Source organism: Gorilla gorilla, chromosome 18 (genome assembly GCF_029281585.2).
Source record: "Gorilla gorilla gorilla isolate KB3781 chromosome 18, NHGRI_mGorGor1-v2.1_pri, whole genome shotgun sequence".
NCBI classification, from domain to species: domain Eukaryota; kingdom Metazoa; phylum Chordata; class Mammalia; order Primates; family Hominidae; genus Gorilla; species Gorilla gorilla.
The window spans coordinates 14045015-14069990 of record NC_073242.2 but is presented as its reverse complement, the minus strand read 5'-3'; the positions used below and the strand labels follow the sequence as shown (position 1 = coordinate 14069990).

Below are 24976 nucleotides of genomic sequence, written 5' to 3'. Positions count from 1 at the left end.
GCTGGAATCCCCAACCTTCTTCTTGAATAACATGGTCCTTAGGGCTAGGATCCATGCTTACCATACTTCTACCCTTTCCCTGCCAACAACAGAACACTTACATATTTTTTACTGTCTCCTTTGGTCTTCTTCGAAGAAAACCAAAAGGTAGACACAGAAAAACTGTTGACTCACCCTTTAAGCTGGTTCTGCGTAACTCTTTCCCTTTATTTTCCCTTATTATTAGGTGAAGAATACACATTCATAGTATATGTAACTATGTAATTGTAATGGTCTGTTTTAAAAAATGGTAGTGTTTCTGTTTCTGAAACAGTTTGCAGGGTAGTTTAGACGGGGAAATTTCGGTCCATTACAGCTGGGAGACATTAGTCTACTAGGTAATGATTTGTGGTGGTGGCATTCTAGTGGTAGTGAAATAGGAAAACATGGTCATCAAAACCCGTCCTCAGTATAGCCATTCTACTAGAACTGAAACACGCTACATACACTTCAGCTAACAATTGATCAAACACATACTGAGACTGTAGTACAATGAGATAAAATGAGGCCACAATGAAAGCAAGAAGTGTATTTAATGATGCTATAAACCAAAATGTCAGATAATGTACCATATCCGTTTAAGTTTGGAAAATAGGCCAAGTAAACCTGAATGCACAGGGACTTTGCAATGGACTTCCAGGTTGTTTGAGTCTTCTGGGTTGTGGTGAAATCTACAAATGGATAGAGCTGCAGATCTAAGAACCCCATAACTAGTACAAAAGAGACTGGATTCTTTAATAAAGCTGAAGGTCATGCAGTGTCTGACTTACAGACAAATATGAGTGTAATACCGACTGAAAGCCCATTCTCTTTTTGCAACAGGACTCTACCTACACATGATCCCTAGGTTATTCTGCATGAGACCATTTTCAAGAAACCAGAGCTGTTTTGGTAATGTAAGTAATTATCTCTCCCCAGTCTGTCTGATAATTTGGCTTTCACACACCAGCTCTGCATCAAGTGAAAGTCGTCTGTGTTATGCCACTGTGGGGACCAGATAATTAACTTTTACCATGTTTTACTAATCAAAAGTAAAAGTTCCATTTAAGCCCCAATATTTTACCTGTTCCAGGAATGCTGTTTGCCTTTCCAAACTTACACAAATATTTTCATTAATTTGCTCTGAAGTTTTCATGCGTTTAACATTTTCCTCGTTTTCTGAAAACATCCTCTTCTTTTGATAATGGCCTTGAGGAGATGGAAAGATTAGAAAGAAAGATATTTTAAAGAAAAAAACAGGTTCACTGTGGTGGCTTATGTCTGTAATCCCAGCACTCTGGGAGGCTAAGGAGGGAGGGTGGCTTAAGGCCAGGAGTTCAAGACCAGCCTGGGCAACATAGTGAAAATTCATCTCCACAAAAAATTTAAAATTAGCTGGGTATGGTGGGGCATGCCTGTAGTCTCAGCTACTCAGGAGGCTGAGGTGAGAGGATTGCTTGAGGCTGGGAGGTTGAGGTGGCAGCACCTTGACCACTGCACTCTAGCCTGGGCAACACAGTGAGACCCTGTTTCAAGGAGGAAAAAAGAGAAGGAAATAGGAATTCTCTAATTTAGAGACCCTCTGAGCAAATGGAAAAACTAAAATGTGACACTGCAGCATTTTTTAGAACATTCAATTGCATAAAAACGTACCCACAAACTAACCTTGAAAAAAATGAGTTATCTTAGGTAGGGTTCTGGTCTCAGATACTCTGTCCCTTTAATCTTACTTAATAATTCAATACACATATACGAACAAAAACTTAACAAATTATAGCATTTAATTCTCTATTTATAGTGACTTAAGTGGTTCTACGTTATTTTATATAAAGGTACTCTTTTTTCATTTTGAGAAGGAGTCTCACTCTTGTCGCCCAGGCAAGAGTGAAGTGGCACGATCTTGGCTCAATGCAACTTCCGCCCCCCAGGTTCAAGCAATTCTCCTGTCTCAGTCTCCCGAGTAGCTGCCATAGTAATAATAGGTGCCCACCACCACGCCTGGCTAATTTTTTTTGTATTTTTAGTAGAGACGGGGTTTCGCCATGTTGGCCAGGCTGGTCTTGAACTCCTGACCTCAGGTGATCCACCTGCCTCAACCTCCCAAAGTGCTGGGATTGTATTCGTTAGGCACAGCGCCCAGCTTCTTTTTTTTTCTTTAAGAGACAGGGTCTTGGATCTGTTGCCCAGGCTAGCCTGGATGGCTCAAGCGATCCTCCTGCCTCGGCCTCCCAAAGTGCTGTTAATTACAGGCATGAGCCACCACACACAGCCAGTCCTATTATACATATTTTAAATAGATGATACTGTTATTATTTTTAAGCAATTTTAAATTCATCTTGTTAAATGACCATTCTGTAGTCTAGACAAGAACACAAAATTTATAGCATTAAATCAGTTTTTTTCTATTTCATTAACAAAATACCCTACTTCAAATGAAATTCACTTTTGCTATTTTAATGATGTTATAACCCAAGGACTTCATTTATTATTTGGGGTGCTTCTCTTTCTCTACACACACATATACACATGTGTGAATATATTATCTATCATACTTAGCATGTGATTTACAGGTCAATTCTATAGAAAGAAATAGGGTTGGCTGGGCACAGTGGCTCACGCCTGTAATCCCAGCACTTTGGGAGGCCAAGGCGGGTGGATCATGAGGTCAGGAGTTTGAGACCAGCATGACCAACATGGTGAAACCCTGTTTCTACTAAAAATACAAAAAAAAAAAAAAAATTAGCCGGGCGTAGTGGTGCCCATCTGTAATCCCACCTACTCAGGAGGCTGAGGCAGGCGAATCACTTGAACCCGGGAGGTCAGGGTTGCAGTGAGCCAAGATCGCGCCACTGCACTCCAGCCTGAGCGACACAGCGAGACTCCATCTCAAAAAAAAAAAAAAAAAAAAAAAGAAATAGGGTTACCAACAATTTTTAAAACTCACTCTTTCAACTAGCCTCCTTCTTAATCTAATAAAACTTCAAAATAAGAAGAGATGTATATGAAATGAACCAAATAATTGCTATAAACCACCTTTTGATATTTTGTACTTAAGGAAAAGTGATTGATTCCTTCTTTGCAATAATTACCCTTTTAATATGGTGGATACCTGTCCCCCACCTCACTAAGAATGGTTCAGAAACAAGATACTGTGAAATAATTGTCATCATTTATCTTTTTTCTGTCTATACTCGTTTGTATATTTGAGACTTTAAAATACCCTAAAGAAAAGTGACTATTTTAATTTTTCTAAAAGGTGCGTAAGTATATACTTACTGTTGTTATTAGTGTCAAGTGATGACTGCCATGTTGAGTCTGCACTTTCACAATTTGAAATACTGGTTCTACTACACTCATCGGTTTTCAAAATGTCATCAGCACAGTTGTTAGAAGTGACTGAATTCACCAAATTAGGTGTTTTCTCAACAGGCACAAAACCTGAGTCTTCTGAACATAAAATGTTGTCACTTTGCCTTTTATCATGTGATTCTGAATTGGAGTTTGTTTCTAAATGGAAAACCATCTGGTCAGTTTTCTTATCACCCACGGTACTGGTTACTGTAGACTCTGGCATCTGAACACCACCACTCAATACACTGGGTGGACAGCAACTGGACTTTAGACTACAAGCCCCTTCATGCTCAAAAAGGGATCTTGTTACATTTGTCTGATACTCAGAATCGTTTTCAGAAGTGTTCAGTGAATCTTTTGCCTCTTCTGTGAAGACTCTGCTGGGGGATTCTGTTGTTCTACTTGGCTTTTGGTACGAACAAACAACTTGTTCCAATTTTGTTTCTGAATGAACAATTTCTTCTACTGGTTTTATGCAATTCTGAGAGAATACTTTACTTTTCTCTGATATTGAATTTTTATTAGAGTCCAATGAGGATGCACCATTTTCAGAAGGGCTACATTTGGTTATTTCAGTCCTAGTTATGACACTAGGACTGAAACTCTGATTACCGCTTGGAACATTACTCCCAATTGCTGTTTTCAGCGCTTCAACATTCCTTGACTTATTCAGCATCTCTACTTGCTTCCGGCAACTTAGGGGCATTGTCTTTTTGGCTTTTAATATCTTCCGTTTACTTCTATCTGGACTTGCCATCTTTCATATCCTGGAATTTAAGACATCATATTTAAATGCATTTCTCTAGTGAATAAAAGTTATTTACTACTGAATTAAAGTTATTTATTTACAATATTAAAGTAACATTGACACTGTCTCTCCGGATTTAGATAATCACCTTACTGAAAAAATCATATCCATTTTCATGACACTGAAAACATAAAAATCTTTTCTATTGTTTCTATAAATCTAAACTACATAAATTCAAAATCTGTATTGCTAGTAAGCCTCTACCTGATAGTTTTATCTAGCCACTTCTTGTTATATCACCTCAGTGCTATAACCATTCACTATTTATTCATCCAGGTAAGTCATAGTTTAAATAATCTAAACATTAAATTGCACTTATTCATAAAAACAAAAAAAAGTTTTTATAAAACATTCCATTTTCTATACATAATGGCATCTGTTTAAGCTTTCCTAATGTTCAAGTTTCTAAAATAAATGTGGCCAGGTGTGGTGGCTCATGCCTGTAATCCCAGCAGTTTGGGAGGCCGAGTTGGAAGGATTATTTGCAGTAAGGGGTTCGAGACCAGCTTGGTCAACATGGTGAAACCCTGTCTCTACTAAAAATACAAAAATTAGCCAGGCATGGTGGCATGCATCCGTAATCCCAAGCTACTCGGCAGGCTGAAGCACAAGAATCACTCGAACCCGGGAGGTGGAGGTTGCAGTGAGCCAACATCGCGCCACTGTACTCCAGCTTGGGCAACAGAGTGAGACAGTCTAAAAATAAAATAAATAAAATAAAATAAAATAAAATAAATAAAATAAAATAAAATAAAATTAAAATAAAATAATAAAATAAAATAAATAAAATAAAATAAAATAAAATAAAATAAATAAAATAAAATAAAATAAAATAAAACCAGCACTAAGATACATAACATTCCAGCTTAAATAAACAAGCCAACTAACCTGGTAGGGTGGCTCACGCCTGTAATCCTAGCACTTTGGGAGGCCGAGGCAGGTGGATCACCTGAGGTCAGGAGTTCAGGCCAGCCTGGCCAACAGGGCAAAACGCCATTTCTATTAAAAATACAAAAACTAGCCAGGCATGCTGGCACATGCCTGTAATCCCAGCTTCTGGGAGGCCGAGGCAAGTGAATCACTTGAACCCAGGAGGCAGAGGTTGCAGTGAGTCGAGATCGTGCCATTGTACTCCAGCCTGGACGACAGAGCCAGACTCTGTCTTAAAACAAACACACAAACAAACCTGATATATATACTAAATAAATCCAAAAAACAGCACAATACTCTTCATTAATTAAGACCCTAATATGCCTATACAATTCTATTTTCCCTATAGGACTGTGTATTATATGATTGTCTCTTCATGAATACAATTTTTGTATTATTTTCCAAAGAAAATGAACAAATCAAATCTTTCCTCTAGCATGGTTTTATGATGTATTTGCTAAAAGTGATAATCATGATGCATAAAATTAGCAGCTTTGCCTGAAGACACTGCTACAGTTTTGTGTCCTACAAATAAAAACATTCTTATATTATTTTAAAGGGAGAATTCAACCAGGTGTGGCACATACCTGTGGTCTCAGCTACTCAGGAGGCTGATGCAAAAGGTTCACTTGAGCCCAGGAACTAGACACTGCCGTGATCTGTGATCGCACCACTGCACTCCAGCAAGGGTGACAGAGCGAGACCGTGTCTCAAAGAAAAAAAAAAGCAGGATTCCTATCAAAAAAAGAAAATAAATATATGGTGAATTTATAATTGAATGTGCTATGTTATTTTTGACAGGAGAAAAGTGCTGTTTTGACTGGAAATTGATGAGAACGAAATCCTACACTTAAAATTTTAAACATCAGATAATTGGGAATTTTTTCCTGATTACCTTCTGGTTCCATAATTTGCACTTTGGCTTCTCTAATACTCACATATTACAGGTGCCAGGCACCAGAGACCACATTCCCAACACAATCGGCTGACAGGCTATAATTACCTACATCCAGAAATGACTCTGAATCACAAACACATCCCACTAAACACAAATAAATCCCCCAATCACAAAATGCCTGAAACCACTCTACTGCCAGCTGACACAAAGAAGAAATCAAGGAGGGGCGCCCGCCATTGCCCAGGCTTGCTTAGGTAAACAAAGCAGCCAGGAAGCTCGAACTGGGTGGAGCCCACCACAGCTCAAGGAGGCCTGCCTGCCTCTGTAGGCTCCACCTCTGGGGGCAGGGCACAGACAAACAAAAAGACAGCAGTAACCTCTGCAGACTTAAATGTCCCTGTCTGACAGCTTTGAAGAGAGCAGTGGTTCTCCCAGCACGCAGCTGGAGATCTGAGAACGCGCAGACCGCCTCCCCAAGTGGGTCCCTGACCCCTGACCCCCGAGCAGCCTAACTGGGAGGCACCCCCCAGCAGGGGCACACTGAAACCTCACACGGCAGGGTATTCCAACAGACCTGCAGCTGAGGGTCCTGTCTGTTAGAAGGAAAACTAACAAACAGAAAGGACATCCACACCGAAAACCCATCTGTACATCACCATCATCAAAGACCAAAAGTAGATAAAACCACAAAGATGGGGAAAAAACAGAACAGAAAAACTGGAAACTCTAAAACGCAGAGCACCTCTCCTCCTCCAAAGGAACGCAGTTCCTCACCAGCAACGGAACAAAGCTGGATGGAGAATGATTTTGACGAGCTGAGAGAAGAAGGCTTCAGATGATCAAATTACTCTGAGCTACGGGAGGACATTCAAACCAAAGGCAAAGAAGTTGAAAACTTTGAAAAAAATTTAGAAGAATGTATAACTAGAATAACCAATACAGAGAAGTGCTTAAAGGAGCTGATGGAGCTGAAAACCAAGGCTCGAGAACTACGTGAAGAATGCAGAAGCCTCAGGAGCCGATGCGATCAACTGGAAGAAAGGGTATCAGCAATGGAAGATGAAATGAATGAAATGAAGCGAGAAGGGAAGTTTAGAGAAAAAAGAATAAAAAGAAATGAGCAAAGCCTCCAAGAAATATGGGACTATGTGAAAAGACCAAATCTACGTCTGATTGGTGTACCTGAAAGTGATGCGGAGAATGGAACCAAGTTGGAAAACACTCTGCAGGATATTATCCAGGAGAACTTCCCCTATCTAGCAAGGCAGGCCAACGTTCAGATTCAGGAAATACAGAGAACGCCACAAAGATACTCCTCGAGAAGAGCAACTCCAAGACACATAATTGTCAGATTCACCAAAGTTGAAATGAAGGAAAAAATGTTAAGGGCAGCCAGAGAGAAAGGTCGGGTTACCCTCAAAGGGAAGCCCATCAGACTAACAGCGGATCTCTCGGCAGAAACCCTACAAGCCAGAAGAGAGTGGGGGCCAATATTCAACATTCTTAAAGAAAATAATTTTCAACCCAGAATTTCATATCCAGCCAAACTAAGCTTCATAAGTGAAGGAGAAATAAAATACTTCACAGACAAGCCAATGCTGAGAGATTTTGTCACCACCAGGCCTGCCCTAAAAGAGCTCCTGAAGGAAGCGCTAAACATGGAAAGGAACAACCGGTACCAGCCGCTGCAAAATCATGCCAAAATGTAAAGACCATCGACACTAGGAAGAAACTGCATCAACTACTGAGCAAAATCACCAGCTAACATCATAATGACAGGATCAAATTCACACATAACAATATTAACTTTAAATGTAAATGGACTAAATTCTCCAATTAAAAGACACAGACTGGCAAGTTGGATAGAGTCACGACCCATCAGTGTGCTGTATTCAGGAAACCCATCTCACGTGCAGAGACACACATAGGCTCAAAATAAAAGGATGGAGGAAGATCTACCAAGCAAATGGAAAACAAAAAAAGGCAGGGGTTGCAATCCTAGTCTCTGATAAAACAGACTTTAAACCAACAAAGATCAAAAGAGACAAAGAAGGCCATTACATAATGGTAAAGGGATCAATTCAACAAGAGGAGCTAACTATCCTAAATATATATGCACCCAATACAGGAGCACCCAGATTCATAAAGCAAGTCCTGAGTGACCTACAAAGAGACTTAGACTCCCACACATTAATAATGGGAGACTTTAACACCCCACTGTCAACATTAGACAGATCAACGAAACAAAGTCAACAAGGATACCCGGGAATTGAACTCAGCTCTGCACCAAGCGGACCTAATAGACATCTACAGCACTCTCCACCCCAAATCAACAGAATATACATTTTTTTCAGCACCACACCACACCTATTCCAAAATTGACCACATAGTTGGAAGTAAAGCTCTCCTCAGCAAATGTAAAAGAACAGAAATTATAACAAACTATCTCTCAGACCACAGTGCAATCAAACTAGAACTCAGGATTAAAAATCTCACTCAAAGCCACTCAACTACATGGAAACTGAACAACCTGCTCCTGAATGACTACTGGGTACATAACGAAATGAAGGCAGAAATAAAGATGTTCTTTGAAACCAACGAGAACAAAGTCGCAACATACCAGAATCTCTGGGACGCATTCAAAGCAGTGTGTAGAGGGAAATTTATAGCACTAAATGCCCACAAGAGAAAGCAGGAAAGATCCAAAATTGACACCCTAACATCACAATTAAAAGAACTAGAAAAGCAAGAGCAAACACATTCAAAATCCAGCAGAAGGCAAGAAATAACTAAAATCAGAGCAGAACTGAAGGAAATAGAGACACAAAAAACCCTTCAAAAAATCAATGAATCCAGGAGATGGTTTTTTGAAAGGATCAACAAAATTGATAGACCGCTAGCAAGACTAATAAAGAAAAAAAGAGAGAAGAATCAAATAGACGCAATAAAAAATGATAAAGGGGATATCACCACCGATCCCACAGAAATACAAACTACCATCAGAGAATACTACAAACACCTCTACGCAAATAAACTAGAAAATCTAGAAGAAATGGATACATTCCTCGACACATACACTCTCCCAAGACTAAACCAGGAAGAAGTTGAATCTCTGAATAGACCAATAACAGGAGCTGAAATTGTGGCAATAATTAATAGTTTACCAACTAAAAAGAGTCCAGGACCAGATGGATTCACAGCCGAATTCTACCAGAGGTACAAGGAGGAACTGGTACCATTCCTTCTGAAACTATTCCAATCAATAGAAAAAGAGGGAATCCTCCCTAACTCATTTTATGAGGCCAGCATCATTCTGATATCAAAGCCAGGCAGAGACACAACAAAAAAAGAGAATTTTAGACCAATATCCTTGATGAACATTGATGCAAAAATCCTCAATAAAATACTGGCAAACCGAATCCAGCAGCACATCAAAAAGCTTATCCACCATGATCAAGTGGGCTTCATCCCTGGGATGCAAGGCTGGTTCAATATACGCAAATCAATAAATGTAATCCACCATATAAACAGAGCCAAAGACAAAAACCACATGATTATCTCAATAGATGCAGAAAAAGCCTTTGACAAAATTCAACAACGCTTCATGCTAAAAACTCTCAATAAATTAGGTATTGATGGGACATATTTCAAAATAATAAGAGCTATCTATGACAAACCCACAGCCAATATCATACTGAATGGGCAAAAACTGGAAGCATTCCCTTTGAAAACTGGCACAAGACAGGGATGCCCTCTCTCACCACTCCTATTCAACATAGTGTTGGAAGTTCTGGCCAGGGCAATCAGGCAGGAGAAGGAAATAAAGGGCATTCAATTAGGAAAAGGGGAAGTCAAATTGTCCCTGTTTGCAGACGACATGATTGTTTATCTAGAAAACCCCATTGTCTCAGCCCAAAATCTCCTTAAGCTGATAAGCAACTTCAGCAAAGTCTCAGGATACAAAATCAATGTACAAAAATCACAAGCATTCTTATACACCAACAACAGACAAACAGAGAGCCAAATCATGAGTGAACTCCCATTCACAATTGCTTCAAAGAGAATAAAATACCTAGGAATCCAACTTACAAGGGATGTGAAGGACCTCTTCAAGGAGAACTACAAACCACTGCTCAAGGAAATAAAAGAGGATACAAACAAATGGAAGAACATTCCATGCTCATGGGTAGGAAGAATCAATATCGTGAAAATGGCCATACTGCCCAAGGTAATTTACAGATTCAATGCCATCCCCATCAAGCTACCAATGACTTTCTTCACAGAATTGGAAAAAACTACTTTAAAGTTCATATGGAACCAAAAAAGAGCCCACATCGCCAAGTCAATCCTAAGCCAAAAGAACAAAGCTGGAGGCATCACACTACCTGACTTCAAACTATACTACAAGGCTACAGTAACCAAAACAGCATGGTACTGGTACCAAAACAGAGATATAGATCAATGGAACACAACAGAGCCCTCAGAAATAACGCCACATACCTACAACTATCTGATCTTTGACAAACCTGAGAAAAACAAGCAATGGGGAAAGGATTCCCTATTTAATAAATGGTGCTGGGAAAACTGGCTAGCCATATGTAGAAAGCTGAAACTGGATCCCTTCCTTACACCTTATACAAAAATCAATTCAAGATGGATTAAAGATTTAAACGTTAGACCTAAAACCATAAAAACCCTAGAAGAAAACCTAGGCATTACCATTCAGGACATAGGCATGGGCAAGGACTTCATGTCCAAAACACCAAAAGCAATGGCAACAAAAGCCAAAATTGACAAATGGGATCTAATTAAACTAAAGAGCTTCTGCACAGCAAAAGAAACTACCATCAGAGTGAACAGGCAACCAACAAAATGGGAGAAAATTTTCGCAACCTACTCATCTGACAAAGGGCTAATATCCAGAATCTACAATGAACTCAAACAAATTTACAAGAAAAAAACAAACAACCCCATCAAAAAGCGGGCGAAGGACATGAACAGACACTTCTCAAAAGAAGACATTTATGCAGCCAAAAAACACATGAAAAAATGCTCATCATCACTGGCCATCAGAGAAATGCAAATCAAAACCACTATGAGATATCATCTCACACCAGTTAGAATGGCAATCATTAAAAAGTCAGGAAACAACAGGTGCTGGAGAGGATGTGGAGAAATAGGAACACTTTTACACTGTTGGTGGGACTGTAAACTAGTTCAACCCTTGTGGAAGTCAGTGTGGCGATTCCTCAGGGATCTAGAACTAGAAATACCATTTGACCCAGCCATCCCATTACTGGGTATATACCCAAAGGACTATAAATCATGCTGCTATAAAGACACATGCAGACATATGTTTATTGCGGCATTATTCACAATAGCAAAGACTTGGAACCAACCCAAATGTCCAACAATGATAGACTGGATTAAGAAAATGTAGCACATATACACCATGGAATACTATGTAGCCATAAAAAATGATGAGTTCATGTCCTTTGTAGGGACATGGATGAAATTGGAAACCATTATTCTCAGTAAACTATCGCAAGAACAAAAAACCAAACACCGCATATTCTCACTCATAGGTGGGAATTGAACAATGAGATCACATGGACACAGGAAGGGGAACATCACACTCTGGGGACTGTGGTGGGGAGGGGGGAGGGATGGCATTGGGAGATATACCTAATGCTAGATGACAAGTTAGTGGGTGCAGCGCACCAGCATGGCACATGTATACATATGTAACTAACCTGCACAATGTGCACATGTACCCTAAAACTTAAAGTATAATAAAAAAAAAAAAAAAAGAAGAAGAAATCAAGGTGAAGATAGACAGGGGTCTTAAATGACTATACTTAAAATATCTTACTATTGTAAATCTGATGAAAACATCCAACCATGTGAACATATTGTTACTATGGCCCTTCTAAGGGCCTTTGGAAAAGGCCGAAATTAGTAAAACGTGCTGAAATTTAAGCTCTGGAGTAAAAAAATGCCTCTACATTTGATGCATACAAAAGACTTGTAATATGTGTTAATTACAAAGTATAATAAAGTGAACATCTTTGAAACACCCACAACAAATAAGTAGAATACTATCAGTAACCTGCATTTACTTATGTTTCTCCAAACTATGCCCCTTGCACCTCTTCTCCATCCTGATGATGTATCCTAAACTTAGTTTATAATTCTATTACTTTTTCTACAGTTTCATCATAAATGTCATATGTAAACAAATATACTGTTTAATTTTGTTGTTGAGCAAACTATAGCTAATACTTGTTTTTTCAGTTATATATATGTACAAAATTCATCCATGTGCTTATGTATAGCAATAACTCATGTTCTTCTTTGCACTGTAATAATTCTTTGGGTAGATATACCAAAATTTGTTTATCTGATCATTTGTGAAAGATCTTTGGGTCACCTCCAGTTCCTTTTTTTTTTTTTTGAGACAGGGTCTTGCTGCTCTGTTACCCAGGCTGGCGTGCAGCATGGCTCATGGCAGCTTCAGCCTCCCAGGCTCAAGCTATCCTCCCACCTCAGCCTCCTAAGAGGCTGGGATTACAGGCATGCACCACCACAACTGGCTAATTTGTAAAAAAAATTCTGTGGATATTGGGTCTTACTGTGTTGCCCAGGCTAGTCTGAAACTCCTGGGCTGAAGTGATCCTCATGCCTTAGCCTCCCAAAGTGCTGGGATTACATCTCCAGTTCTTGTTGATGTTCTGACACAACAATGCTATTCTGATTATTTCTGTCTCAAGGGGCTTATGTGTAAGCATTTCCTGAGTGAATTTCTAGATACTGATAAGGTATCCATGTTCAACTTTTCAAGAAAACCAAATTATTTCCTGGAGCAGTTTTACCAGTTTGCATCCATACAGTCAATACGTAAGAGTTACCACTGAGCCACATCCTCTTGAACCCTTGGTATTGCCAGATTTGATTTTAGCCAATCTACTTCCATAAAGAATTAGCTCTCATTGTCTTAATTTGTGTTTCCCTAATTACTATCATCTTTTCCTATGTTTATTAGCTATGTTTACTTGTCTGTAAAAATTCCTGGTTATTTCCTGCTCATGACTTCTTGGGGTGTCTTTCCTCTTTCATTTTCAAAGCATACTTAACATATTATAAACCATATTCCGGCCAGGTGCAGTGGCTCAAGCCTGTAATTCCAGCACTCTGTAAGGCTGAGGCGAACGGATTACCTGAGGCCAGGAGTTCGAGACCACCCTGGCCAACAGGGTGAAACCCTGTCTGTACTAAAAACTACAAAAATTTGCTGGGTGTGGTGGCACACATCTGTATTCCCGGCTACTTGGGAGGACAAGGTAAGAGAATCGCTTGAACCCAGGAGATGGAGGTTGCAGTGAGCCGAGATCACACCACTGTACTTCAGCCTGGACAACAGAGTGGGACACTGTCTTAAAAAAAAAAAACAACAAAAAAAACAAAAACCAAAAACATATTCCTTGTCAATCCTTTGTTATATGAGTTACAGGTATCTTATTAGGCTCTTCCTAATTTTAATATAGTCAAGTTAAATAATTTTTTTTCTTTTATGGTTAAAGTTTGATCTCTCTTCCTTGTGACATCCTTCTCTACTCCATGTTGTGTGAAATAGTGAAGCCTACTGGTGGTAAAGAAGCCTTTCACTGATGTAAGTTATTTAAGGACACGGTGCTATACCATGGCTGTGCAATTATTACAATATATAGTAAGAATGCAGAGTGCCAGCTCAGAGTAAATTTGTTAAACTTCATGAAAAACATGAACTAAATGGTCATTAACATTACACACTTCATAACTGGTTAAACTTCCGGCTCTGAGGAGAGGTATTTCACCTGGAAAATGTCTGCATGAGAATGCTTAGGGGAGACAAGTAAAACTGCTGATAAAAGGTGCAAGTAAGTTAAATATTTCTAACTATATAGTTTGCCTATCATAGAACCCGTTTAGTGAAGTTGAATTCATTGCTGAGAATAAAAAGCCACCCAAACTAATTGGGGATCCCTACCAACACCAGAACTCCTCTCTTTAGCCAATTTGAATTATTTGCTGTCACATAAGCCACAACTCACAGATCTTTGAGATGGTAATACTGTCCTGTAACACATGCTGCAAAAGATGAAATTACATTTTCTCAAGTTTTAATTATATTTTCTCAAGTCATTTATAATTTAAGTCCTTAATCCATCTAGAATTTATTTTAGCACATAGAAAGAGGAAAGGACCTATTTTCATTTTCCCCTCAGATGCATAATTGTTTGGCTGTATCCTCACTGTTAACTTCATTTTGAAATAATAAAATTATCTAATCTGTACTTTTAATGTTTTATGATGTAAATCCCACTGAATATAATGTTGTCCATCCTTTACCTTTATTTATTTATTTATTTTTTTTGAGATGGAGTTTCACTCTTGTTGCCCAGGCTGGAGTGCAATGGCATGATCTCAGCTCATCGCAACCTCTGCCTCCCAGGTTCAAGTGATTCTCCTGCCTCAGCCTCCTGAGCAGCTGGGATTACAAGCGTGTGGCACCAGGCCTGGCTAATTTTGTATTTTTAATAGAGATGGGGTTCCTCAGTGTTGGTCAGGCTGGTCTCAAACTCCCAACCTCAGGTGATTTGCCCACCTCGGCCTCCCAAAGTGCTGGGATTACAGATGTGAGCCACCACACCCGGCCTACTTTTAACATTTTTGTATCAATTTATGTTTCTTGTAATACATAAATATTTTCACCTAATGAATTTGTCTTTCAACAGAATTTAATCCATTTAATTAGTTATACATGCCATATTAAAGCCTTACTTTACATTATTTACATTATTGCTTCTATATTATTTAATATTAAGGTGTCATTATTATTATTATTTTTTAAGATCTGAATCTGCTTCACAATTGCATGGAATTGAATACCTTTAAAGATTTCCAGCTGGGCACAGTGGCTCACGCCTGTGTAATGCCAGCAGTTTAGGAGGCTGAGGCGGGCGGATCACTTGAGGTCAGGAGTTCAAGACCAGCCTGGCCAACGTGGTGAAACCCCGTTTCTACTAAAAGTACAAAAAAAAAAAAAAAAAAAGCTAGCCAGGCATGGTGGTAGGCACCTGTAAACCCAGCTACTCAGGAGGCTGAGGTGGGATAATCGCTTGAACCGGGGAGGCAGAGGTTGCCGTGAGCCGAGATTGAGCCATTGCACGCTAGCCTGGTCAACAGGAGCGAAACTCTGTCTCAAAAAAAAAAAAAAAAAAAAAAAGAAAAGAAAAAATCTGATATAAACATTCATGTACAAGTTTTTATGTGGACGTAATGTTTTCATGTTTCTTTGTTCTATATACCTAGCAGTAGAATTATTTGGTCATGTGGTAACTCTAGATTTAACCTTCTGAGGAACTACCAGACTGTTTCCCAAAATGGCCAGAACAACTTACATTCACACCAGCAGTGGATGAGAGTTCCAATTTTAACACCTTTTCACCAACACTTCTTATCTGTTTGTCTTGGTATAGTCATCCTGTTTCAACTGATGTAGTGCCTTATTGGCATTTTGATTTGTATTTACCTGACGGCTAATGATGTTGAGAATCTTTTCATGTACTTCTTGGAGGCTTGTGCATCTTCTTTGGATAAATGTCTATGCAGATTCTTTGAGAATTTAAAAACTGTGTTATTTGCATTTTTATTACTGGCTTGTAAGAGTTCCTTATATATTTTAGATTAAGTCCCTTATAAGATACAATTTACAAACTTTCCCTCGCATTATATGGATTGTCTTTCCCATTCCTTGATGGTATGCTTTGAAAACTGTAAAATTTTCATAAAGCATAATTTCTAAAGATTTAAAAACACATTTACGTGTGTTTTTAGCAAGTATATCACAGCCTAATCCAAGGTCCTAAGAATTTTAAAGTTTTATAAGTGCTTATATTTAGGTTTTTGATCCATTTTCAGTTAAGTTTTGCTTATGGTGAGATAGGGGTCTGCTGGGAACAGGACCCCAAATCTAGCCATAAACAGGCCCCAAAACTGGCCATAAACAATATCTCTGCAGCAGTGTGACAGGCTCGTGATGGCTATGATGCCCACGCTGAAGGTTGTTGCTTTACCAGAATGAGGGCAAGGGAACATCTCGCCCACCCAGGGCAGAAAACCCCTTAAGGCGTTCCAGAACTGCAAACAATACCGTGAGTGATCTGTGCCTTAAAGACATGTTCCTGCTGCAGATAACTAGCCAGAGCCCATCCTTTTGTTTCCCGATTTAAACTATAATCTATAGAAACAATACTTATCACTGGCTTGCTATCAATAAATATGTGGGTAAAACTCTTCGTGGCTCTCAGCTATGAAGGCTATCAGCCCCGATTCCTGCTCCACACTCTATATTTCTATGCGTGTGCCGGAACAATGACTGGAGAACGTGGAACTACGCTGGAGGACACCCGAGTACTCTTAAGCAATCCCTGTGGTGAGTAAGAAGGGGAGCTCGGAAGCATCAGGGTAACAATGGGACAAGTGTGGGCTCTGGCTCGTTCCACCTTGGAACCTTTTCACACTGATGAGGAGGAGGAAGGAGGGTGTAACGAAGTAACATAAGAGGTGACAGAGCAGGTTTGTCGGCCAGCTAAAGCTAAAGTGGCAAAGGAGGGAGAGGTTTGTCCCTACCCTTCTGCACCCCCTCATTATTTTGAAGAAAAAGAGTGGCCTGACCCTCCAGATCTTTTTCCAGAGGACAGTGGGTGAAAAGTAGATGCCCCAGTAACTGTTTGGGCAGTGCCTTGAGCGACCGCTCTCAGTTCTTTTCAGGCAGGAATTCAGCAAGCTAGACGAGAGGGTGATATAGAGGCTTGGCAGTTCCCTGTCAGAATACACCACCCATATCAACAGGGAAATATAGCTACGTTTGAGCCTTTTCCTTTTAAAATACTTAAAGAATGTAAACAAGCTATAAATCAATATAGACCAGGTTCTCCTTTTGTAACAGGACTGTTAAAGAATGTTGCTGTCTCCAGCCAGATGATGCCAGCATTACTTCTAGGTAGGTCTAGTTTAAATAAATTTATTTATTTATTTATTTATTTGATGGAGTCTCACTCTGTCACCCAGGCTGGAGTGCAGTGGCGTGGTCTCGGCTCACTGCCAGCTCCGCCTCCCAGGCTCACGCCATTCTCCTGCCTCAGCCTCCTGAGTAGATGGGACTACAGGTGCCCACCACCACGCCTGGCTAATTTTTTGTATTTTTAGTAGAGACGAAGTTCCACCATGTTAGCCAGGATGGTCTTGATCTCCTGACCTCGTGATCTGCCTGCCTCGGCCTCCCAAAGTGCTGGGATTACAGGCGTAAGCCACTGCACCTGGCCTCTAGTTTAAATTTAAAAGGAATGCAAGTACATACAGGAGCCATTAATTCAGATTACAATGGGGAAATTCAAATTGCAGTATCTACTTCTGTTCCCTGGAAAGCAGAGCCAGGAGCGTGTATAGCACAGCTCCTGATTGTGCCATATGTGGAAATGGGGAAAAGTGAAACTAAACGAACAGGAGGATTTGGAAGCACAAATAAACAAGGCAAAGCAGCTTATTGGGGGAATCAAATTACTGATAAATGTCCTATCTGTGAAATAACTGTTCAGGGAAAGAAATTTAAAAGTTTGGTAGATACAGTAACAGACATCTCATTCATTTCTCTACAGCACTGGCTGTCCTCATGGCCAATTCAACCTGCTCAATTTAACATAGCTGAAGTTCGTAAAGCCCCTGAAGTATATCAAAATAGTTATATCTTGCATTGTGAAGGGCCTGATGGGACAACCTGGGACTATTCAACCAATTGTAACTTCTATACCTATAAATTTATGGGGGAGAGATTTATTACAACAATGAGAACAAGTTCTAATTCCAGAGCAATTATACAGCCCTCAAAGTCAACATATGATGCATGAAACAGGGTATGTCCCTGGTATGGGGCTAGGAAAAAATTTGCAAAGTTTGAAGGAACGCTTCAAGTGGAAAGACAAAGTCCCGCCAAGGTTTAGGATATCATTTTTGATGGTGGCCATTGTTAAGCCTCCAGAACCTATACCTTTAAAATGGTTAACAGATAAGCCAATTTGGATAGAACAATGGCTGCTGAGCAAAGAGAAACTGGAGGCTTTAGAGGACTTAGTTACTGAACAATTAGAAAAAGGACACATAGCTCCAACATTTTCCCCTTGGAATTCTCCAGTTTTCGTAATGAAGACAAAATCAGGTAAATGGATAATGTTAACTGACTTAAGGGCCACTAATTCAGTTATACAACCTATGGGGGCATTACAGCCAGGACTGCCTTCTCCTGCTATGATTCTGAAAAATTGGCCTTTAATAGTCATAGATTTAAAAGACTGTTTCTTTACTAACCCTTAGCTGAGCAAGACTGTGAATGGCTTGCATTTACAATTCCTGCGGTAAACAACCTGCAGCCTGCTAAGCATTTTCATTGGAAAGTGTTGCCACAAGGCATGTTAAACAGTCCAACAATTTGCCAGACGTATGTAGGGCAAGCAATTGAATCTACTCGTAAAAAATGTTCAGTGTTACATTATTCATCATATGGATGATATACTTTGTGCTGCCCCACTAGAGAATTATTACTCCAATCTTACGATCACTTGCAAATTTTGATTTCTTGTGCTGGTTTAATCATAGCTCCTGACAAAATTCAGACTACTACTCCTTACTCCTACTTGGGGACCTTAGTAAATGATACTACCATTGTGCCACAGAAAGCAACCATACGTAGGGATCAATTGAAAACATTAAGTGACTTTCAAAAATTACTAGGGGACATAAATTGGATACAACCTGCTCTAGGCATTCCTACCTATGCCACGAGCGATCTATTTTCTATCCTTAGAGGTGATCCTAGTCGCAATAGCCCTCAGCAATTAACAAAGGAGGCGGAGGCAGAGTTCCAGCTAATTGAGAAGCAAGTGCATAAGGCTCAAATAAGCAGAAAAGATCCAGAGAAGACTCTAGATTTCTAATTTTTTTCAACTCAGATTCACCTACTGGTGTTATTGTTCAAGAGCAAGATCTTGTACAGTGGCTTTTCTTCCACATACTAATTCACGGACTCTAACTCCTTATTTAGATCAAATTGCTACTGTGATAGGAAATCAGAGAACTCAGATTGTTAAATTACATGGATATGATCCTGGAAAAATTGTCCCTCTCACAAAGGCACAAATACAGCAAGCTTTTATAAATAGTCTTACTTGGCAAACTCATTTAGCTGATTTTGTGGATATTCTCAATAACCATTTTCCTAAAACAAAACTCTTTCAATTTTTGAAATTAACTAATTGGATTCTCCCTAAAATAACTAAATTTTAACCAACTGAAGGTGCTGAAAATGTCTTCACAGGTGGGTCTAGTAATGGTAAAGCTTCTTATTCTGGCTTGAAAGGTAAAGTATTTCAGATGCCCTATACTTCAGCTCAAAAAGCAGAGCTTGTAGCTGTAATTGAGGTATTGACTGCTTTCGATATGCCTATTAATGTGATTTCTGATTCTTCATAGGTGGTTCATTCCACACAATTAATTGAAAATGCTCAGTTACGATTTCACACAGATGAACAACTGATTATTTTCCCAATTGCAAACAGCAGTTAGGAATAGAATGCACCCTTTTACATCATTTACATTAGGACTCACACACCTCTTCCAGGACTTGGACTGCAGGGAATCAAATGGCTGATCACCTAGTTGCTACTGCAGTATCTAATGACAGACACTTTCACAATTTAACCCATGTTAATGCCTCTGGTCTCAAACGCAGGTATAGCATTACCTGGAAAGAAGCTAAAGCTATTATCCAGCAATGCCCAACCTGCCAAATGGTGCATTCCTCATCTTTTATAGGAGGAGTTAATCCTCGCAGATTAGAACCTAATTCTCTTTGGCAAATGGATGTCACCCATGTTCCCTCGTTTGGGAGACTAGCTTATGTGCATGTATGTGCAGATAACTTTTCTCACTTTGTCTAGGCTACATGCCAATCAGGACAGTCTTCTGCCTGTGTTAAACATCATCTTTTGCAGTGTTTTGCGGTGATGGGCATTCCAGCATCTATTAAAATGGACAATGCCTCAGGCTATATATACTAACCAAGCTCTAGCTACATTTTTCTCTGTATGGAATATTAAACACATTACTGGCATCCCATGTAATTCTCAAGGACAACCCATTGTGGAATGAATGAATCTCTCCCCGAAACAGCCGTTGCAAAAGCAAAAGGAGGGAAACAGGGACTACAGGACATCATGAATATGCAACTGAATCTAGCATTATTGACTTTACATTTTTTGAGCCTGCCTAAAGGCCAGATGCTATCAGCAGCTGAACAGCATCTACAGAAACCAGCTGCAAAGGCAGAAGCAGAACAACTGGTTTGGTGGAGAGATGCAATAACAAAAATTGGGAAACAGGTAAAATAATAATTTGGGGTAGAGGTTATGCTTGTGTTTTGCCAGGACCGAATCAACAGCCAATTTGGGTGCCACTGAGATACCTAAAGCCTTACTATGAGCCAGATACTCCGGAAGAGGTTTTGGGAGGATTCCAAACACACACCAGTTGCAGCCATGTTGAGACTGACACTGAGGAGGACCCCAACTGTCACGAGCAACACCTGTCGAATGCAGCCACCTACCTGGGGACAGATCAAGAAGCTGTCACAGATGGCGGAAGAAAACCTGAGGAAAGCGGGACAACCAATCACAATGAGTAATTTAATGATAGCTATGATAGCAGTGATCACCATTGCCATGAGTATTCCTTTAGCAAGGGCTGACACAGAGAACAATTATACTTATTGGGTATATTTACCTTTTCCACCACTTCTATGGCCTGTAACTTGGCTGGACCCCCCAGTGGAGGTATACACTAATGATAGCTCTTGGATGCTTGGTCCTACAGATAATAGAGGCCCGTCTCACCCACATGAGGAAGGAACTGTTAGGAATATTTCTCTAGGATTTGAACATTCACCTATCTGTTTGGGAAAGGTCACCAGTTGCCTACCCCCTCACTATCAATCTTGGCTGGCAATAATGCCTGCATGTAATCATTCTATGACACAGTTACACATGCTTTCTGGTCTCACTATTTACCATAATAAATCTGCTCCTATAATTGAGGCATACCGCCATCAAAAACCTGTTTGTAAACAGAATTGGACCTGGCCCGAAAAAATGAATGTACTTGTTTGGGAAGATTGCACTGCAGAACAGGCAGAGGTGCTGCGCAATGATTCCCATGGAATCATTACTGATTGGTCCCCTAAGGGGATGTTTAGCACGAGTTGTACCTCTCAGTCTGCGTGCCATGGCCACACTATGTTCAGTTGGTCTGAACAAAACGGTCAGATGGTAGAAATGGTAAGAAGTATGGCAAGAGTTCCTATTATCTGGAAACACGGCAGTATAGTGGCACCTCAACCTCAAATGATATGGCCTGCTCTAGGAGCTAAACATAAGGATTTGTGGAAACTATTAATGGCTCTTAATAAGATCAAAATTTGGGACAGAATAAAAAAGCATCTAGAAGGACACTCTACAAAACTTGTCGTTGGACATTGCAAAATTAAAAGAACAAATATTTAAAGCATCCCAGGCACACCTGACCTTAATGCCAGGAACTGGAGTGCTTGAAGGAGCTGCAGACAGATTAGCAGCTATTAACCCATTAAAATGGATAAAAACACTTGGAGGCTCTGTGATTTCAATGATGATTGCACTATTAATCTGTGTTGTCTTTGTATAGTCTGCAGATGTGGATCCCGACTCCTGCTCACCGTGATAAAGCCGCCTTTGCTTCTATCGTCTTGCAAAAACAAAAAAGGGGGACAGGTTGGGAACAGGCCCCCAAATCTGGCCATAAACAGGCCCCAAAACTGGCCATAAACAAAATCTCTGCAGCAGTGTGACATGCTTGTGATAGCTATGATGCCCACGCTGAAGGTTGTTGGTTTACCAGAATGAGGGCAAGGAACACCTGGCCCACCTGGGGTTCCCGAACCACAAACAATAGCATGAGTGATCTGTGCCTTAAGGACATATACCTGCTGCAGATAACTAGCCAGAGCCCATCCCTTTGTTTCCCATTTTAGTTAATCTATACTCTATAGAAACAATGCTTACCACTGGCTTGCTGTCAATGAATATGTGGGTAAAACTCTGTTTGCGGCTTTCAGCTCTGAAGGCTGTCAGCCCCGATTCCCACTCCGCACTCTGTATTTCTGTGTGTGTGTCTTTAATTCCTCTAGTGCCACTGGGTTAGGGTCTCCACGACCGACGTGGACATCCAATTGTTCCAGCACAATTTTAAAACACCATTACTTACCTTTTTTATGACACCCTCATAAAAAACAAATTGACTTTAAATGAGAAGGTGTATTTCTGGGTTCACGATTCTATTCCATTTGTGTATAGGTCTGTACCACATTATCTTGATTACTGTCATTTGTGAGAAGTTTGGAATTCAGGATGTGTTAAGTCCTCCAACTTTGTTATTCTTGGAGAAGACTGTTTTGGCTATTGTGGGTCCCTTGAATTTCCATATAAATTTTAGGACCAGATTATCAATTTCTGTCTAGTATGAGTGTGGTGTTGTTCCCTACCATTACTGTTCAGCTATCTATCTCTTTCTTTAACTATAGTAATATTTAATGAATCTGGGTGGCCCAGTGTTCAGTGCATGCATATTTAGGATTGTTATATCCTCTTGTTGAATTGATCCCTTTATCATTAAATAATGATCATGTTTGTCTTTCTTTACTGCTTTTGATTTAAAGCTAATTGTATGTGAGATATGTCTAGCTGCTCCTGCTCAATTTTGGTTTCCATTGCACAGAATATCTTTTTCTACCCCTTCAACTTGAGTCTAAATGTGTCTTACCATGTAAGACACATTTCTGGTAAGCAGCATATACGTGGTTGATGGGTTTTGAAAATCCATTCCATCAATCTCTCTTTTCAGTGGAGCATTTCATCCATTCAGGTTCAATGTTAATATGAGAGGTTTTGATCCTGTCACATTATCAATTATTACCTAGTTGTTGTATAAATTCTTTCCTTGTTTTCCTCATCTTTGTGGTATAATGGAATTACACTGTGTTGCCATTTGATTCCTTTCTCTTCTTCCTTTATGTGATTGTTTTATATGACCTCTGATTCTTATACTTTCATGAGGTTTCATTTCCAGTTTTAATTTGTAACTTCTCTGCGTACATAAGATACTTTGATACAGAAATGCAATGCATAATAATCACATTGGTAAATGGGGTATCTATCCCTTGAAGCATTTATCCTTTGTGTTACAAACAATCCAATTATAGTCTTAGTTATTTTTAAATGTATAACTAAATTATTGATGACTATAGTCACCCAGTTGTGCAATTAAATACTAGGTTAACTAGGTCTTAATTCATTCTAACTACTTTTTTTTGAGACAGAGTCTTGCTCTGTTGCCCAGGCTGGAGTGCAGTGGTGTGATCTTGGCTCAATGCAACCTCCGCCTACTGGGTTCATGTGATTCTGCTGCCTCAGCCTCCTGAGTAGCTGGGATTACAGGTGCCCATCACTACCACACCAGGCTAACTTTTGTGTTTTTTAGTAGAGAGGCAGTTTCGCCATGTTGGCCAGGCTGGTCTCGAACTCCTGGCCTCAGGTGATCCACCTGCCTCGGCCTCCCAAAGTGCTAGGATTACAGGTGTAAGCCACTGTGCCTGGCCCATTCTAACTACTTTTTATACCCATTAACCACCCCCACCTTCTTCCCCAACACAAAATACCTTTCCCAGCCTATGGTAACCATCCTTCTATTCTCACCGCAAATTCAAATGTTTTGATTTTTAGCTCCCACAAATAAGTGAGAACATAAGTGTGTCTTTCTGTGCCTAGCTTATTTCACTGAAGATAATGACCTCTAGAGCCATCCACATTGTTGCAAATGACAGATCTCATTCTTTTTCATGGCTGAATAGTATTCTATTGTGTATATGTACCACATTTTCTTTATCCATTTATCTGCTGATGAGCACTTAGGTTGCTTCCAAATCTTGGCTATTGTGAACAGTGCTGCAACAAACATGGAATTGCAGATATCCCTTTGATATACTGATTTCCTTTCATTTGGGTATATATTCAGCAGCGGGATCGCTGGATTGCATGGTAGCTCTATTTTTAGTTTCTTAAGGAACCTCCAAACTGGTCTCTATACTGGTTGTACAAATGTACATCCCCACCAACAATGTACAAGGATTCCCTTTCTACACATCCTCACCTGCATTTCATATTACCTGTCTTTTGAATAAAAGCTATTTTAAATGAGGTGTGATATCTCACTGTAGCTTTGATTTGCATTTTGTTGATGATCAATGACATTAGGTAGCTATTCACATGCCTGTTTTCCATTTGTATCTCTCCTTTTGAGAAATGTCTATTCAGGTATTACCATTGTATAATTGGATTATTAGATTCTTTCCTACAGAGTCGTATGAGCTTCTTATATTCTGGTTATTAATGCCATGTCAAACATGTAGTTTACAAATATTTTCTCCCATTCTGTGCCTTGTCTCTTTACTTTGTAGATTGTTTCCTTTGCTGTGCAGAAGCTTAACTTGAAGTGATCCAATTTGTCCATTTTTCATTTGGTTACCAAGGCTTATGAAAATTCTTTTGCCCAGAACAATGTCCTAGAGAGTTTCCCCAATAATTTCTTCTAGCAGTTTCATAGTTTGGGGTCTTAGATTTAAGTAATCCATTTTGCCTTTTTATATATAGTGAGAGATAACAGATCTAATTTCATTCTTCTGTATGTGAATAGCCAGTTTTCCCAGCACCATTTATTGAAGAGACTGTCTTCTCGCAAATGTTTGTTCTTGACATCTTTGTCAAACATGAGTTCACCCACTGTAGGTATAT

At 39.7% G+C, this 24976-nt stretch overlaps 1 protein-coding gene across 9 annotated transcripts in view; it reads right to left on the bottom strand.

Moving 5' to 3' along the window:
* The window catches only part of ATF7IP2 (activating transcription factor 7 interacting protein 2), a 103028-nt gene that overhangs the window by 48758 nt on the left and 29294 nt on the right, over positions 1-24976 (bottom strand). For 6 of the 9 annotated variants that reach the window (XM_019012816.4, XM_055365278.2, XM_055365276.2 and 3 more), the window contains exons 2-4: positions 5695-5842; positions 3295-4136; positions 1103-1227 (exon numbers count right to left, since the gene is read on the bottom strand). In XM_019012816.4, the coding sequence (XP_018868361.3) occupies positions 1103-1227; positions 3295-4126 (957 nt within the window). In that variant the 5' untranslated portion in view covers positions 4127-4136; positions 5695-5842. Of the gene's footprint in view, positions 1-1102; positions 1228-3294; positions 4137-5694; positions 5843-20703; positions 23399-24976 lie in introns of those variants that run through there. The other 3 variants (XM_063699990.1, XM_063699992.1, XM_063699991.1) reach the window with 3 other exon arrangements.